The sequence below is a fragment of the Geotrypetes seraphini genome, chromosome 1 (assembly GCF_902459505.1).
Source record: "Geotrypetes seraphini chromosome 1, aGeoSer1.1, whole genome shotgun sequence".
Lineage (NCBI taxonomy): Eukaryota > Metazoa > Chordata > Amphibia > Gymnophiona > Dermophiidae > Geotrypetes > Geotrypetes seraphini.
Window position 1 is genome coordinate 150,749,360 of NC_047084.1, and position 18,105 is coordinate 150,767,464.

The window sequence follows — 18,105 nt, forward strand, 5'->3', positions numbered from 1 at the left end:
CCTCGAGGAAAGCCTCGTTTAGTGACCTGCCTCCCTTGGAACCGATTACTCCGCCCCATGACTCAGTGTGGCGTCCACCTTCGGGGCCACCCAGTCCTGGGCATAGCAGGAAGCAGGACGAGTTCTTCCGAACCCCCTATCAAGCCTGGGCGGCGTCAGGGGAGGCACCAACTCTTCCGCCTCTACGATCGACGGCATCGAGTCCGATCTGCTCCTTGGAGGCGTCTGACCCAGTTTCTCACAGACGGGCTCGATTCCCTTCCGGGCATCGATCCAGACATTCTTCGAAGCATTCCTCTCGGCACTCGACCGTCTCGCCTCAGAAGAAATTGCCTCGGTTGGGGTATGCTGCTTCGACTGGGTCTCCTCCTCCGGGCCCGGAGTTCGAGGACCCCGAGGTTTTCTACTCGTCCTGTTGCTCGCAGGCCTCTCTGGAGCCTGAAGCCTCTTCTTCTTCTAGTCCGTCTCGCAGACCGGCGACGGCCGACCAACTGTCCTTTTCATCGTTCCTCAGGCAGATGGCAGATGACATGGACATTACTCTCAATGCTGGGTCTCGATATTCCAAGGAGTACCTCAATACCATGCACTTGCCTTGTCCTCCGGCAGAGTCCTTGCGGCTTCCCCTGCACAAGCTCCTCGACCAGACCTTCATTCGATGCTTCGAGTCTCCTTACTCTATCCCTGTGGTCCCTGGCAAATTGGATGCGCGGTACCGCACGGTGCATCATAAAGGCTTCGAGGGTCCTCAGCTTTCTCACCAGTCCCTCCTGGTCGAATCCTCGCTCAAGCGGTCTCATCCTGGCCAGGTCTATGCTTCAGTGCCTCCGGGCCGCGAGGGCAGAACCATGGATAAGTTTGGTCAACGCATCTATCAGAATTCGATGATGGCGTCTCGAGTCCTGAATTACAATTTCCACTTTGCAGCGTACTTGGAATTTTTTCTACCTGTGCTTCGGAAGTTCACACCATACATCGAGTCCCAGGCTAGGTTTGAGTTTGAGGAAGTGGTTGTTTCGCTGTCCCAACTTCGGCTTCAGTTAATGCAATCTGCCTATGATGCGTTCGAGCTCTCAGCCCGAGCGGCGGCCTGCTCGGTGGCGATGCGCCGGTTGGCCTGGTTGCGGACCATTGATATGGACCCGAATCTTCAGGACCGCCTGGCGAACGTCCCGTGTGCTGGGGCAGATCTTTTTGACGAATCCATCAAGACTGTCACGAAGAAGTTGTCTGACCACGAAAAGTCCTTCCAATCTATCCTTCGGCCGAAGCCTAAGCCTCAGCAGTCTCGACCTTCTCGTCCGCCGTTGATTTTTCAGAGGCGTTATCAGCCGTGGCAAACTCCACCTGCGAGGCAACCGGCGAAGCATCAGCCTCCCCAGAAGGGTCAGCCTAAGTCTCAGTCGCCTGCTGTCCCTAAGACCACTCAGTCTTTTTGACTGTCTCGTCGAGGGCATAACCAACCTCGTTCTGCCTCCCCCTGTTTTTCCCATCGGAGGGCGCCTCCATCATTTTTATCATCGCTGGGAGGCCATAACAACCGACCTCTGGGTCCTTACTATCATCAAGGAAGGATACTCTCTTCATTTCCATCGGGTCCCTCCGGACCACCCTCCAAGAGAGTATCCTTCCAACTTGACTCAGACCGCCCTTCTTCTTCAGGAAGCTCAGGCTTTGCTCCGGCTTTGTGCCGTGGAGCCGGTTCCGACGGACCAACTGAACCAGGGGTTTTACTCCCGGTACTTCCTTGTTCCGAAGAAGACGGGCGACCTGCGACCCATTTTGGACCTCAGGGTCCTCAACAAATTCCTAGTCAAAGAGAGGTTTCGCATGCTGACACTTGCTTCTCTCTACCCCCTCCTCGAGCAGAACGACTGGTTATGCTCTCTGGATCTCAAGGAGGCCTACACTCATATTCCCATTCATCCGGCCTCTCGCAAGTTCCTCAGATTTCGGGTGGGACATCTCCATCTGCAGTATCGAGTGCTTCCATTCGGCCTGTCTTCGTCCCCCAGAGTCTTCACCAAATGTCTGGTGGTGGTGGCCGCGGCCCTCCGGAACCAAGGTCTTCAGGTATTCCCCTACCTCGACGACTGGCTGATCAAGGCTCCCTCGGCCTCGGGGGTCCTCTCAGCGATCCTGTCAACGATTCTGTTCCTGCAGAGTTTGGGATTCGAGATCAACTTTCCCAAGTCTCATCTACAGCCGACCCAGTCTCTTCCCTTCATCGGGGCTGTCCTGGATACCGTACGTCTCAGAGCATTCCTTCCTTCTCAGCGCATGGATGCTCTTCTTCATCTCTGCCAATCTGTGTCTTCTCGCCAGACCATCTCAGCGAGACACATGATGGTCCTCCTGGGCCACATGGCCTCTACAGTTCATGTGACGCCGTTTGCCAGACTCCACCTCAGAATTCCTCAGTGGACCCTGGCATCTCAGTGGACTCGGGTGTCGGATCCGTTGACTCGACACATCACAGTCACTCCTGCTCTTACGGCAGTCTCTGCTCTGGTGGATGACCTCTTCGAATCTATCCAGAGGTTTGCTGTTTCATTCTCCTCCCCACCAGAAGGTTCTCACAACCGATTCCTCGACCTATGCCTGGGGAGCGCATCTGGATGGGCTTCGCACTCAGGGATTCTGGACCTGTGCGGACCGACTCCATCAAATCAATCTTCTGGAGCTCAGAGCCATCTTCAATGCTCTTCAAGCTTTTCAACATCTGCTTCACGACATGGTGGTCCTCATTCGCACCGACAATCAGGTCGCCATGTATTATGTCAACAAGTAAGGGGGCACGGGCTCGGCCTCCCTCTGCCAGGAAGCTCTCAGAGTCTGGGATTGGGCGGTTCACCACAACACCTTCCTCAAAGCTGTCTACATTCAGGGGAGGGACAATGTCTTGGCGGACAAACTGAGTCGTCTTCTCCAGCCTCACGAATGGACACTCCACTCCAAGCCCCTTCATCAGATCTTTGCTCAGTGGGGAACGCCTCAGATAGACCTCTTTGCGGCTCCCCACAATTTCAAGCTGCCTCAGTTTTGCTCCAGGATCTACGCTCCTCATCGCCTCGAGGCAGATGCTTTTCTGCTGGATTGGGGGAATCGCTTTCTGTATGCGTTTCCGCCATTCCTTCTCATTCAAAAGACTCTAGTCAAACTGAAGTCCGAACATGCCACCATGATTCTGATAGCTCCTCGGTGGCCCAGGCAACCTTGGTTCTCCCTTCTACTTCAACTCAGCAGCAGGGAACCGTACCTACTTCCAGTGTTTCCTTCACTGCTTACTCAGCATCAGGGGTCTCTGCTTCATCCCAACCTGCAGTCTCTCCACCTGACAGCTTGGTTCCTCTCAACGTAACTCCGCACCAGTTTTCCCAGGCGGTGAGGGATGTCTTGGAGGCTTCCAGGAAGCCTGCTACTCGTCAATGCTACTCCCAAAAATGGACTAGATTTTCTTCATGGTGTATTTCCAATTCTAAGGAGCCTCAGCGAGCCTCCCTATCCTCTGTTTTGGACTATCTTTTACATCTGTCTCAGTCTGGTCTCAAGTCGACATCTATACGAGTCCACCTGAGTGCTATTGCGGCTTTCCATCAGCCTCTACAAGGGAAACCTCTCTCTTCTCATCCTGTGGTTTCCAGATTTATGAAAGGACTTTTTCATGTCAATCCTCCTCTCAAACCGCCTCCAGTGGTTTGGGATCTAAATGTTGTCCTTTCTCAGCTTATGAAACCTCCTTTTGAGCCTCTGAGCAAGGCTCCACTAAAGTTTCTCACTTGGAAAGTGGTTTTTTCTGGTGGCCCTCACATCTGCTCGCAGGGTCAGTGAGCTTCAGGCCTTGGTGGCGGACCCACCTTTCACAGTATTCCATCATGACAAGGTGGTCCTCCGCACTCACCCAAAATTCCTGCCTAAAGTGGTCTCTGAATTTCACCTCAACCAATCCATTGTGCTTCCAGTGTTCTTTCCAAAGCCTCATTCTCATCCTGGAGAATCAGCTCTTCACACTCTGGACTGTAAACGTGCTTTGGCTTTCTACTTGGATCGCACCAAACCACACAGAACTGCTCCTCAACTTTTCGTCTCCTTTGATCCAAACAAGTTGGGACGACCTGTATCGAAGCGCACCATCTCCAACTGGATGGCGGCTTGTATCTCTTTCTGCTATGCCCAGGCTGGATTACCCCTTCCCTGTAAGGTCACAGCACATAGGGTCAGAGCAATGGCAGCCTCTGTAGCCTTCCTCAGATCGACACCGATTGAGGAGATTTGTAGGGCTGCCACTTGGTCCTCGGTTCATACGTTCACCTCTCATTATTGTCTGAATACTTTCTCCAGACGGGATGGGCAGTTTGGCCAAACTGTGTTACAAAATTTGTTCTCCTAAGTTGCCAACTCTCCCTCCATCCCATTGAGGTTAGCTTGGAGGTCACCCACTAGTGAGAATACCTGCCTGCTTGTCCTGGGATAAAGCAATGTTACTTACCGTAACAGTTGTTATCCAGGGACAGCAGGCAGCTATTCTCACGTCCCACCCACCTCCCCTGGGTTGGCTTCTCTGCTAGCTACCTGAACTGAGGAGACACGCCCGGACCATCGGGCGGGAAGGCACTGGCGCATGCGCGGTGCGGGCATCTCGAAACTTCTGAGTTTCTTCAAACAAGACATGCTTGCAAGATGTCCGTATCGGGGCTCTGTCGGATGACATCACCCACTAGTGAGAATAGCTGCCTGCTGTCCCTGGATAACAACTGTTACGGTAAGTAACATTGCTATCTGGCTATCATCGCAGACAATACAATGAGACCTTCCGCCCAATGTGTGGCGGCAGCCAAAAAAGCTAGGAATTATTAAAAAAGGGATGGTTATCAAGACTAAGAATGTTATACTCGTCTGGAGTATTGCGTTCAATTCTGGTCACCTTATCTCAAGAAAGATATAGTTGCACTAGAAAAGGTTCAAAGAAGAACAACCAAGATGGTAAAGAGGATGGAACTCCTCTCGTACGAAGAAAGACTTCAGCTTGGAAAAGAGACTGCTAAGGGGAGATATGATTGAAGTCTACAAAATCCTGAGTAGAGTAGAACGGTCACATGTGGATCAATTTTTCACTCCATCAAAAATTACAAAGACTAGGGGACACTCGATGAAGTTACAGGGAAATACTTTTTAAAATTTTGTTTCACTCAGAGAATAGTTAAGCTCGAACGCATTGCCAGAGAATGTGGCAAGAGCTGATAGCGTAGTTGGTTTTAAGAAAGGGTTGTACAAATTCCTGGAGGAAAAGTCCATAGTCTGTTATTGAGAAAGACATGAGGGAAGCCACTGCTTGCCCTGTATCGGTAGCATGGAATATTGCTACTCCTTGGGTTTTGGTACTAGTGACCTGAATTGGCTACCATGAGAACAGGCTATTGGACTTGATGGACCCAGTAAGGCCATTCTTATGTTCTTATTGGATTTCTTAAAATTTCCTTTTCTCATCATAAAATTGGGGCACAGGCCAGTTTTCCAAAGTGCTGTCTGACAGAGGGGACATCCTAGTTGGCATTGTAATTTTTAATATGGTATCTGTGTAGGTTGGTCATAGTCTTTAGCATCTAGCTTGTTTCATCCTTCTTGCACTTTTTGCATTGAATGATAATACCACATTTGAAGATGAGCATGTGAAGGATCCCCTTTTGTTGAATGTTTTTCCCATATGAGTGACCATGGGATATGGAATTCTTTGAGATGGGCTTGCACAGTTTGCAGCTTGCCATACTGGAAGGATGTGTGCCACTTTCTTCTTTGTGTTTTTGTGTAGGGAGTGTTATCTACAGGCTGGAACTACGTGACATCCGGTTGACTCTGAAGAAATTGCAGTAGATTTTAGAACACACATGGGCAACTCCGGCCCTCGAGGACTGGAGTTGCCCACATCTGTTCTAGAAGGTCAAGCGGTCAGAGTCTTCTCCTACAATGTGACAGCGGTAGCCTATGTCAATTAGGGAGGCACCAAGAGTACATCTCTGTGTCTAGAAACCTGTCTGCTCTTCCACTGGAAGGAGTGACATCTTCAGGCTCTGACAGTGCATGTCGCGGGTTTGGACAATGTTCAGGCCAACTTCCTCAGAAGACAGACCTTGGATCGGGGCGATGGGATACCGTTTCAGTTCAATATCCTGCACTGGGGTTGTGCCAAATTTGACCTCATGGTAACAGTGAAAACCAAAAAGGCAGTCCAATTCTTCAGCCGAAGATTCAAACCCAGCAGCAAGAGGCTAGAAGCGTTAGTCCAGCTGTGGCCTCAGGACTCTTGTTGTATGTCTTTCCTCCCTGGCCCATGATAGGCTGAGTTGTTCAATGGCTGTATCAGGTAAGAGTCATTCTGGTAGTCCCTGATTGGCCTTGCAGGCCTTGGTACACAGATCTGATGCATTTTCGAACAAGCCATGGCCTCCAGTTGCAGGTGCATCTAGATCTTTCACAGGGTCTGGTTTGTATGGAAAATTTGAACATGAGGCGTTGGAGCATAAAGGATATTCAGACATGGTCATTGCCACCCTTCTCAAGTCTACAAAGTCAACTACAGTTTTTGCCTATGCTAAGGTGTGTGGAGGACTTTACAGTATTGATGCGCCCAAGAACATGTGGAGCTGTTTTCAGCTTCAGTTTCAGTGTGTTAGCTTTTCTCCAAGCGGGCCTTGACAAGGGCCTTGCCTTGGCTTCGCTTCAGGTTCAAGTTGCTGGGCTCTTGTTTCAGAGCTCGGAACTGTAGATCTATGTTAGTGTCTCATCCGGACATCACCAGATTTCTGAAGGTTGCTCTCCGTATTAGACCATTGATCAAAACATCGTTCCCTTCATTGGACCATAACGTGGTTCTCAAAGATCTGTCCAAAGCTGCATTCAAGCCTCTGGATGAAGTGTCCTTTCTGGATTTGATGCTAAAGGTGGTTTTTCTAGTAGCAGTGACCTCGGCGCAGCGAGTCTTGGAGCTCCAGGCTCTTTCTTGTAGAGAGCCTTTCCTTAGAATTTCAGAGACTGGGATTTCACTCTGCATTGTTCCTTTTTTTCTACCAAAGGTAGTTTCAGCATTTCATGTTAATCAGAAGGTCCATTTGCCTGTCTTCCAACCTATAGGTTCCAGGAAACAAGACCTCATTTTGAAGAAGTTAAGACATGGGAAGAGTGCTTCTTTGCTATCTAGAGGTCACCAACAAGTTTAGACTCTGACCATCTGTTTGTGCTGACTTATTTGACTAAGTATGTCCTCTTCTAAGACCAGGATCTCCAGATGGATCCATAAGCTCATTTTGTCAGTCTACATTGTCTGTGGTAAGCAATCTCCCTGTTTCTGTGAAGGCACATATGACTAGAAATGTAACTTCGTCATGGGTGGAAGCTAGGGCAGTCTCTACAGAAGAGATTGGTCCACTCTCCACACATTTGCAAAGTTTTATAGGGTGGATGTTGCGGCAAGAGAGGGCTCTGCTTTTGGTTCCTCAGTGTTAAGGGCTGGTGCAGTCAGCTCGCCCTAAATTCTTGGGACTGCTTTTGTATGTTCCACTTGTCTAGAATGTTAAATCTATTGCACTGGAAAAGGAGATTATGACCTTGATAATATCTTTTCCTGTAGATAGTGTGTCATTCTAGACTCCCGCCCTGTCCTTCCTGTGCCTGCCTACTGTCTCATTCTGTTTAGGCTTCTCCAAGTAGTTTCTTGGATGCCAGTCAGCCCTTTAGGGCCCTGAAGAATTCTGTATAATATGTTTTGGTATCTACAGGGGTACTACCTGAGCTCTTTTGATGCTTCTTTTGGCTGTTAACTTGTTGGTTTAGTATTCAAGTGCTATTTTGTTTAAGCAGATCAGTTGGTGTGTTTGGGAAATTTCCAAGTTTTATCCCTACTTCGCATTGTGTCCATGGAACTGTTTAATGCTTGGGTACTAACTGCAGGTGGGAAGTAGGAGGGACACAGGAAAATATCCAGAGTAGATTTCTTCTGCATATGATTTCCAGTAGATAAACTTGCTTATCTACTGGAAAAGATATTATCAAGGTAAGGACATAGTCATATGAAAAAATTAGGACACACCATGAAATATTCAGTTCTTTCTTAAGAAATATACACATATCAATGTCAAATCTTTTTTTTATCTATGGAAAAGAAAGTGATGTAATTGCAGATTAATAAAAAAAAATTCTTTATTTACTCATGAAACAAGAGATATCCACAAAAATATATATTCTAACTGAGGAATAAATTAGGGCACCCCCACATATCCTCCCAATTAAAGTAGCTCAAATCACACACAGGTGTATCACATCAATGCACATCATTAGAACATCGTTACTCAGCATTTTGAAGGAGGTTTGCCCTACTTAAACCTCAGACATTTAGTTTGATGTGCTCATGACTGCTGCGGTGAGAGTGAACACCATGGTGAGATCAAAAGAGCTGTATGAGACCTTAAGAAAGAAGATTGTAGCAGCCTATAAGTCTGGTAAGGGATTTAAAAAGATCTTTAAAGAATTTGACATTAGCCATTCCACAGAAAATAGTGTACAAGTGGAGGACTTTCCAAACAACTGCCAAAATGCCCAGGTCTGGCTGTCCAAGCAAGTTGACCCCCAGAGCAGACTGCAAGAAGCTAAAAGAAGTCTCCAAAAACCCTAAAATGTCATCACGAGACCTACAGCAGGCTCTTGCTACTGTTGATGTGAAAGTGTATGCCTCTACAATCAGAAAGAGACTGCACAAATTTAAGTTGCATGGGAGGTATGCAAGGAAGAAACCTTTGCTCTCAATTAAACATCAAAGCCAGACTGAAGTTTGCCAGAGAGAATGCAGACAAACACCAGGACTTCTGGAATAGTGTTCTGTGGACAGATGAGTCTAAAATGGAATTATTTGGACACTAGAAAAGAGGAGATGTTTGGCGTACACCAAATACAGCATGCCAGGAAAAAAAACCTCATACCAACTTTGAAGCATGGAGGTGGAAGTGTCATGGTTTGGGGATGCTTTGCTGCAGCAGGACCTGGCCAGCTCACCATCATAAAATCCACCATGAATTCTACCATATTATCAGATGCTTGAGGAATATGTGAGACTGTCTGTAAGAAAATTAAAGCTGAAGCGGGACTGGACCCTGCAACATGACAGTGACCCAAAACACCAGTAAATCCACCATGGACTGGCTGAAAACTAAGAAATGGAAAGCCCTGGAGTGGCTGAATCAAAGTCCTGATCTTAATCCCATTGAGATGCTGTGGGGTGATTTGAAACAGGTTGTACATGCAAGAAAACCCTCAAACATCTCACAACTGAAATAATTCCTCATTAAGGAGTGGGCCAAACTTTCCTCAGAACGATGTCAAAGACTGGTAGATAGGTACAAGAAATGTCTTGTTGCAGTTATTTCAGCCAAAGGGGGTTACACTAGCTATTAGGGTGTAGGGTGTCCTAATTTATACCTCGGTCCGAATACACATTTTTGTGGCTATCTTTTGTTTCATGAGTAAATCAAGGAAATTTTTGTTGTTGTTTACCTGCAATTACATCACTTTCTTTTCCAGAGATAAAAAGATTTGACCTCGATATGCGAACATTTCTTAAAAAAGAACTGAATTTCATGGGGGTGTCCTAATTTTTGACTGTATAATCTAATCTAATATTTGTGTGTCGCACACACCTAAACAGGCTCTAGGTGACTAGAAGAAGGTAAGGGGGAGGAAGGAAAGGAAGGGGGACAGGGAAAAAGAGATCCTAATCATAGTAAAAGAAAGGACAGGTGCGTAAGGCGAACTTTGAGGAATTAGTTGTCAGAGTGAGGTTTTCAGTTTCTTCCAGAATAGGGCATTTTTGATGGACTCTTTCTCGCTGATTGTATTTGAGCAGTTAAAGGGACAAATATGGAGTGAAACGCTTCAAAGGTTTGGTGGAGGGAGGGACTGCAAATAAGGTGAGTCTAGTTATATTTTCTTTCCCTGCTCCAAAAAATTTCCCTCCAATCACTTTTCCAGTGCTATAAAAATTATGGTAGTGTTTTCTTTGTCTGAAATCCAGTATTAGCTCATTTATATAATATGCATTTCTGTTTTAACATTTTATGCTTAGGATCGCGCACATAGAATTGGCCAGACAAAAACTGTGAGAGTTTTCAGATTTATCACAGACAACACAGTTGAAGAAAGAATAGTGGAACGTGCTGAAATGAAACTTCGTCTGGACTCAATAGTTATTCAGCAGGGTTAGTGTGTCTAATTTATGTATGTTTTTAATTACTGTATTTTTTTTTTCTAATAAATGCCCTAGCTATTATAAACAGTGGGCTTTCTGAAGCCTAGGGTAGGCTATTAATGGAGGTACTATTTCTCTCCTCCACCCTGCCCCCCCCATGGTAACTGGCATTGCAGAACTCCACTCTGTACACCACCCAAAGACCAGATCTCTTCTTACCTTTCCTAACAGTACTGTGCATGCTCAAGGCCCTGCATAACCTCAGTGCCAGAACCGTGAGAAAAGGTAAGAAAAGAGATACAGTAATTGTGGGAGGATTGCTGCAAATTCTGGAGGGTGGGGGAGGAGGGGGCTATGTCTGCTATTGAAGGAATCTAAATTTGCCTTTTAAGATGAAATTGTCAGGGTCTTTTGATGGTGAAATTAGAGGGGGGGGCATTATAGGTGGGCTTTTATTAGAAACAATATGGTATATAAAGTGCTTAGAGTAGAGGATAGTCAGGTTATAAATACTGTAAATAAACTTGTATTCTAAAAAGCATTGGAGGCAGTCAGATCAGTTCATATCTTGGCATTGCCAAGAGTTTGTTTGCCAGGTAGAGCTTATGATTGAAGTCCTACCTTGTTTTTTTGTTCAGGGTACTGTACTCAGGTATTTGAGACATGGCTCTCAAACACCAGGCTTAACTTGAGCACGAAGGAAAATTTAGTTTCTTTCAGTAATCTAATCTTCCCCTTTCTCCAGAGGATGAGACTGATTTTACATCTTCTGTTTCAACAGTTCTCTGAGGATAAGCAGGCATAATGGGGAGGGGGGGGGCAAACTTAGTGGTTAGATCTATAGCCTTAGCACCCTGAGGTTGTGGGTTTAAACCCCTTGCTGCTCCTTGTGATCCTTGGCAAGTCACCTAATCTTCCACTGCCCTAGGTACATTAGATAGACTGTGAGTCTGCCAGAACAGATAAGGAAAATGCATGAGTATCTGATTTATAACCTGTTCTGAGCCCCTTTGGGAGGACAGGCTAAAAAAAAAATAAATCTAATAATAATCTCACACATGGATGACATCATCCATGGAACTTGATATAGATGCTACCAAGTGCACTGTCACTTTAAATCTTTAAGCAGGGCCGCACTGTGCGCATACAGATGCGTTCCTTCCTGACATCGGCATGCAGGACTGACAGTTCAGAATTTTTTACAGAACCAAGAAACTGTCTTCGGTCTCTTCTCAGTGCTTCAAACTTTGAAATCATTTTTTGGTGCCTTCCTGATATTATTTTATTCTGTTTTCTTCATAATTCTTCATTTTTATTGTTTTCTAATATTTTCATCGAGTTCAGATAATTTTTCAATTTTTGACCTTCGGGCCACTTCGAGACCATTTTTTGATCCAGGGGAGTGTAGATGTTTTTTGGTATACTTTTACTCAGGCTCTCCTAGCCATCGAGCCTTTTAACTTCATATTGTCGATTCTTCCCTCCGTATCAAAGAGGGTGACAAGTGGCTTCAAGAAATGTACTCGATATAAGTGGAAAAAGCAAAACTGTGGATATAAGGTACTTGATGTCAGAGTTTATTATGATAATTCTTCACAAATACTTCAAATTGTGCAGGTAAAGCGAGATATTCCAGTACACTAGGCGATACATTCTAGACAAATGGGTAGTGTCCCCAGGGCCGCATGCCATCTGCAGAAGGAATACACTCTGGATTTTTTCTGTTGCCTCTGCTGTACATCACTGTGCTCTCTAGCTCCATCTACAGTTTTTTCCTTCTGAATGCATGACATCAGGAGTGTGTTCTGCTCTTATTCGGTGTTTGCAGTCTTTTTTTCAGGATGTTTGTGCTTGAAACATTTCTTCAGCTTTGCCTGCATTGAGAACCCACAGACGTCAGTCTGTAGCTGACAGGCCAATCCCAGTGGGTACTGTTAGCCAGCTTGCTTAGTTTTCTTTGGAGCTCAGGACCGTCCCTGAAGTTGTCTCACCTACTGTTAAGCAGTGGTTAAGCACCGGCTCTTAGGTGCCTTTAGGAGGCTCAGGCGTGTCTCGCATGGTGCCCGCTATGTCTTCTCACTTCTGCCCATTCATGTCCATCGGTTCACAGGGGTGGAGGTGCAGTCAGGCATAGGGTCTAAATGGCTATCCAAAGATTAGCATTGCAGAGGCATTCCCAGCATGAGGCAGTGATTCTCTGATCCAGCTACTTTAAGAGAGCTGAGGCAGGCTGCAGCACAGTTCTACAAACAAGTCACAGTGAGTATAGGCTGTCACAGCCTGTAAGGTGAATTGGGGGAGGTCTGAAAAGTGGGGTTTTCAAGGTTTCTACATGCCCCCCCCCTGTATTCCCCCACCTGAAAAATCATAATTTTTTTGAATTTGGTAAGTGTGAAAAATATCACAATTTGGGTGTGAATGTCATAGTCATGGCCATTTTGGATTTATAGCGTTCTTTTTTTCAAAAGCTCCCTGCTTCTTCAAAACTTTAATTTTTTGGATGGAGTCCTTGGGGCTCTCCTGATGTAAATTCTTGCCACGATTGTGCAAATTTAGTGTTCCAGAGAATTCTTGTGCCATGTGGTGTGCTCGGTAGAGGCAGCAGTGCCAGCTTAGCCTCTCCCTTCTTGAAGCAGGTGACCAAATGCTTGGCTAGCCTGGTGCGGCGGATTTCTCTTTTTTTTTTGTGGCTTGACACAGCTACTAATTCAGTGCACCTGGCTGCACAACCTAAGAAACAAAAGTTAAGTCATCAAAGGATGACTTGATGCCCCAGGAGCCAGAGCTTTTTCTTAATTTATAAAAGATTTATAGAATGAGTTTCAAAGCCGGTGTTCTTCCCCTGTGCAGTCCTGCTCTTCCCCAGATGCAACGATGCCTCCTGATTAGAAGGTGCGCAGGGAAAGAAATCCCACCCGTCCCTGTGAGGAATCCCTCCATCCTCGTGAGGAATTCCTTCCGTCCTCTGCTCGCGGTGCTTGGGGATCCCCACTAGTCACAGCAAGGGTCAGCAAGTACTTCAACACTGTAGAAATAAAACCAGAAATGCATTTCCTTTTCTTTTGAACACAATACAAAGATATCTGCTATATACATTTGCTAAAGCTAACATATTTTAGTCAATAAATTCTGTTCTTTACCTTTGTTGTCTGGAGACTTATTTTTCCATAAAGTTGGTCCCAGTTTCTTTTTTCCGCTTTCCCATCTTCTGTAAATTCTTCTGTTGCTGTCCTTTGGTTCCTCCTACCATGGTCCAGTATTTATCCTTTCTCATCTTTCGCCCTTGCCCACCAGCCCCATGCCCAACATTTCTCCTTCTATTACCACTCTCCAGCACCATGCCACATCTCTCCCACCATTCCCTTCATCACTATGTCCAACATTCCTCCCTCGTGCATCCATTTCAATCTGTCCCACTGTTCCCTTTCCACCACAATATTTCTCCCTCTCATCTGTACCTCACTCCCTCCCTATGACCAAAAATTCAACTTTCTTCCATTCCCTGTGTACACAACCATCTCTTTCCTTCTCACTGACACACCCACGCCTAATTCTCCCTTTCTGTTTCCTCCCCCACCTCAGCATCTCTTTCCCTCCCTTCCTCTCTCCCAAGTTCATGCCTTCTGTGTCCAAAAACACATTCCCTCCCCCACCTCAGCATCTCTCCCTTCCTTCCTTCATCTTCTCTCCCAAGTTCATGCCTTGTGTCCAAAAAGCATTCCCTCCCCCACCTCAGCATCTCTTTTCCTCCCTTCCTCCATCCTCTCATGGTTAGAAGAGTAAAAAGAGAATATGAAGAGAGGCTAACCAGGGAAGCATGAAATTTCAAACCGTTCTTCAGATATGTTAAAAGGAAGAAGCCGGTAAGGGAGGAGTTGGGACCGTTGGATGAAAGAGATAGGAAAGGGGTGGTGAAGGAGGCGGATAGACTAAACATGTTCTTTTCGTCAGTATTTACAAAAAAGGACACATCCAACGTGCCGGAACCTGAAAGAATTTTCAAAGGAAATCAAGCAGAAAAATTAACATCCATGGAGGTAAGCCTTGAAGACGTACGCAAGCAGATAGATAGATTAAAAACTGACAAATCTCCGGGTCAGGATGGAATCCACCCAAGGTTACTGAAAGAACTAAAGGAGGAAATAGCGGAACTACTACAGCAGGTTTGTAATCTATCCCTGAAAACAGGCGTGATCCTGGAGGATTGGAAGATAGCTAATATTATGCCCATCTTTAAAAAAGGATCGAGAAGTGACCCGGGGAACTACAGACCGGTAAGTCTGACTTTGGTTCCGGGGAAGATGGCGGAAACGTTGATAAAAAACAGCATTGATGAGCATCTAGAAAGGAATAATCTGATGAAAACAAGCCAACATGGCTTCTTCAAAGGAAGATCGTGCCTAACGAACTTATTGCACTTCTTCGAAGGAATTAACACTTAGATTTCGAAAAAGCCTTTGACAAGGTACCCCATAACCGCCTACTACAGAAACTGAAGAACCATAGGGTGGAAGGAGATGTACATAGATGGATCAAAAATTGGTTGGCGTGTAGAAAGCAAAGGGTAGGCGTGAAGGACCACTACTCGGACTGGAGGAGGGTCATGAGTGGTGTTCCGCAGGGGTCGGTACTCGGACCGCTGCTGTTCAACGTATTTATAAATGATCTAGAAACAGGGACGAAGTGCGAAGTAATAAAATTTGCAGATGACACCAAACTATTTAGTGGAGTTGGGACAAAAGAGGACTGTGTGGATTTATAAAGGGACCTGAACAAACTAGAAGAGTGGGCGACAAAATGGCAGATGAAGTTTAATGTAGAGAAATGTAAAGTCTTGTATATAGGAAACGGAAACCCGAAGTACAGCTATACAATGGGAGGGCTGGTAATGGGTGAAAGTACCCTAGAAAAAAACTTGGGGGTGATGGTGCACAGGACAATGAAGCCATCGGCACAGTGCGCAGCAGCCTCTAAGAAGGCAAATAGAATGCTTGGTATTATCGAGAAAGTTATTACAACCAGACCAAAAGAAGTTATCCTGCCGTTGTATCGGGTGATGGTGCGCCTGCATCTGGAGTACTGCGTCCAATATTGGTCGCCCTACCTTAAGAAGGATATAGCGATACTCGAGAGGATTCAGAAAAGAGCGACACGATTGATAAAAGGTATGGAAAACCTTTCATATGCTGAAAGATTAGAGAAACTGGGGCTCTTTTCTCTGGAAAAGAGGAGACTTAGAGGGGACATGATAGAGACTTACAAGATCATGAAGGGCATAGAGAAAGTAGAGAGGGACAGATTCTTCAAACTTTCGAAAACTACAAGAATGAGAGGTCATTCGGAAACATTGAGAGAGGACAGATTCAGAACCTATGCTAGGAAGTTCTTCACCTAAAGGGTGTGATAGGACAGAGTACGGTATTGGGGTTTAAGAAGGGATTAGATGATTTCCTGAAGAAAAAGGGGATAGAAGGGTATAGATAGAGGATTATTATATACAGGTCCTGGACCTGATGGGCAGCCGTGTGAGCGGACTGCTGGGCACAATGGACCTCTGGTCTGACCCAGCAGAGGCACTGCTTATGTTCTTATGTTCTCTTTCCCAAGTTCATGCCTTGTGTTCAAAAACGCACTCCCTCCCCCACCTCAGCATCTCTTTACTTCTATTCCTCCATCTTCTCTCCCAAGTTTATGCCTTGTGTCCAAAAATGCACTCCCTCTCCCACCTCAGCATCTCTTTCCCTCCCTTCCTCCATCCTCTCTCCCAAGTTCATGCCTTGTGTTAAAAAACACACTCCCTTCCCCCTTTTGTATTCCACATTTGCTTCCCATGTTCGACCTCCTTCTGTCCCTCATTTGCCTTCCACTTTCGACCCTTTCTGTGTCCTGCGTTTGCCTCCCACGTTCGTGCCCAGCCCTCATCTGCCAGTAACTTTCTCATCCAAATGGAGCTCTGGGAGTTAGCTGGAGCCACGAGGCTTGTCTTCTATTTCCTGCCTGCCCTGCAGCAGCACACATAGCTGCCCGGAAGTCTTCACCGATGTCAGCGCTTACGTCGGAGGGAGGGAGGGCTTTGCTTCCGGTCGGCTATGTGTGCTGCTGCAGGGCAGGTAGGAAAAGAAGATGAGCCTCGCAGCTCAAGTTGCATCAAATCACGCGGGATCCCTGAGATCCCCGCTACCCGGGGGGCGTCCCCACGGGATCCCCGTGACCCGTAGGGGGAACCCACGGGATCCCCGTCATCCCCGTTCAGCTCTCTACTCCTGATATCACTCATCCTGTGTGGCTCAGTCACATTCACATTTTTATCTTCAACTTTTTGCATGACTCTTCCACGTTGCTTGTGGTCACGAGTCAACTTGTGACCCTCAGTTTCGCTTTGGATACCAGATATTTTCTTGCTTGCGTCTATATTTGACCTGTATTGAATGCTCTTTTTATGTGATAGAACTACCAGCCATTACGACTCTTGACAAAGGCATAGATGCCGAAACACTGTCAGTGTCGCTGTCAGAGTCTTCGAGTCCATACAGTGCTACTATCAATAAAGTGAACTTTGAACTTGTCAATAATTCAGCCATGAGTGCAATCTCATCCTCATGCCTCCTTTGTTGTGCCTTGATTGTCTGGTCGTTGAGGCCTCCTTGGGCTCTTTTTGGGGCCTTTTAGATTATACAGTGACGAGATGTTCCTTTTATCTCAGTGTTCACATTCGATTTTCATAAATTTCCTCTAAGATGTTTTTACATTTTGTTTTTTAAATTCAGATGCCATTTTTTTGTTTTTTAGATATCATTTAATTACATATTTCATTTATTTCCTTTTCAGTATTCATACACCACTGTATGCTTTAGAGCATAAGTAAGTCTTATGGCATTTGGAATTCGGTATGTGTTGATAAATAACTCCCTATTCTTATTTATACTTTTCCACTTTTTATTTTTATTGTGGCACCTCATATCGCACCGTATGTGATATAGTATAATTAAGTTCTGTGGTGTCCAGTATTTAATAATAATAATAATAACAGTTTATATAGTGCAGGACTGTGAAGTTCTATGCGGTTTACAATGATTAAAAAAATGTTACAGATTGAGTAGTACTAACAGAGTTAAAGTTTAGCGGTCAGTTATTATGGGGAAAGATTGTGCAGCTGCCTACGTACTTTAAGAACAGATATGTTTTTAGGTGTTTACTAAATTCCCCATAAGTATTCGCAAGCATGAGTAATTGTTTCAGATCTTTACCCCATAATGCTGCCTGATATGAGAAGAGATGTTGAAGATGTCTTTTAAATTTACATCCTCTAACTGGTGGGGAAACAAAATTCAAGTTTTAGCTTCTCATATGTTGATTGGTTGAGAAAGAGAAAAGGTCAGTTATATATATATCTGGGGGCTAGGCCGAAAAATACCTTAAAGCAGAAACATCCAGATTTAAACTTCACACGTGCCTCCATCGGCAGTCAGTGCAGGAGTTGGTAGGAAGGAGTTACATGATCGAACTACTTCAGCCCAAAAATCAGCTTGACCGCTGCATTTTGCTGCAAGTTTTTCTGGGTAATTGCCAGATAGGCGCTATTGCAATAGTCAAGTCGGCTTAGTATAAGGGATTATACCATAATTCTGAATGATGAAGCATCAAAATATGCTCTAATGGACCGAAGCTTCCAGAGAGTAAAAAAATCCCCTTTCTGACCAAAGAGTCCACCTGGTCTTTCATGGTTAGGCCCTGGTCTAGTATTACTCCCAGTACCTTCATAGTAGATTGGATAGGGTAGCTAAGTTTGTTGATGCACAGTGATGTTTTAGTATCAAGTGGGTGTGGTGAGGCTACGAAGAATTTTGTTTTTTCTGAGTTTAGCTTCAGTCTAA

At 45.6% G+C, this 18,105-nt stretch overlaps 1 protein-coding gene across 4 annotated transcripts in view; it reads left to right on the forward strand.

The window, feature by feature from the left end:
• Positions 1 to 18,105, forward strand: part of SMARCA5 (SWI/SNF related, matrix associated, actin dependent regulator of chromatin, subfamily a, member 5) — a 436,858-nt gene that overhangs the window by 222,453 nt on the left and 196,300 nt on the right. For all 4 annotated transcript variants that reach the window (XM_033939984.1, XM_033939968.1, XM_033939959.1 and 1 more), the window contains one exon: positions 10,109 to 10,241. In XM_033939984.1, the coding sequence (XP_033795875.1) occupies positions 10,109 to 10,241 (133 nt within the window). The remainder of the gene's footprint in view (positions 1 to 10,108; positions 10,242 to 18,105) is intronic.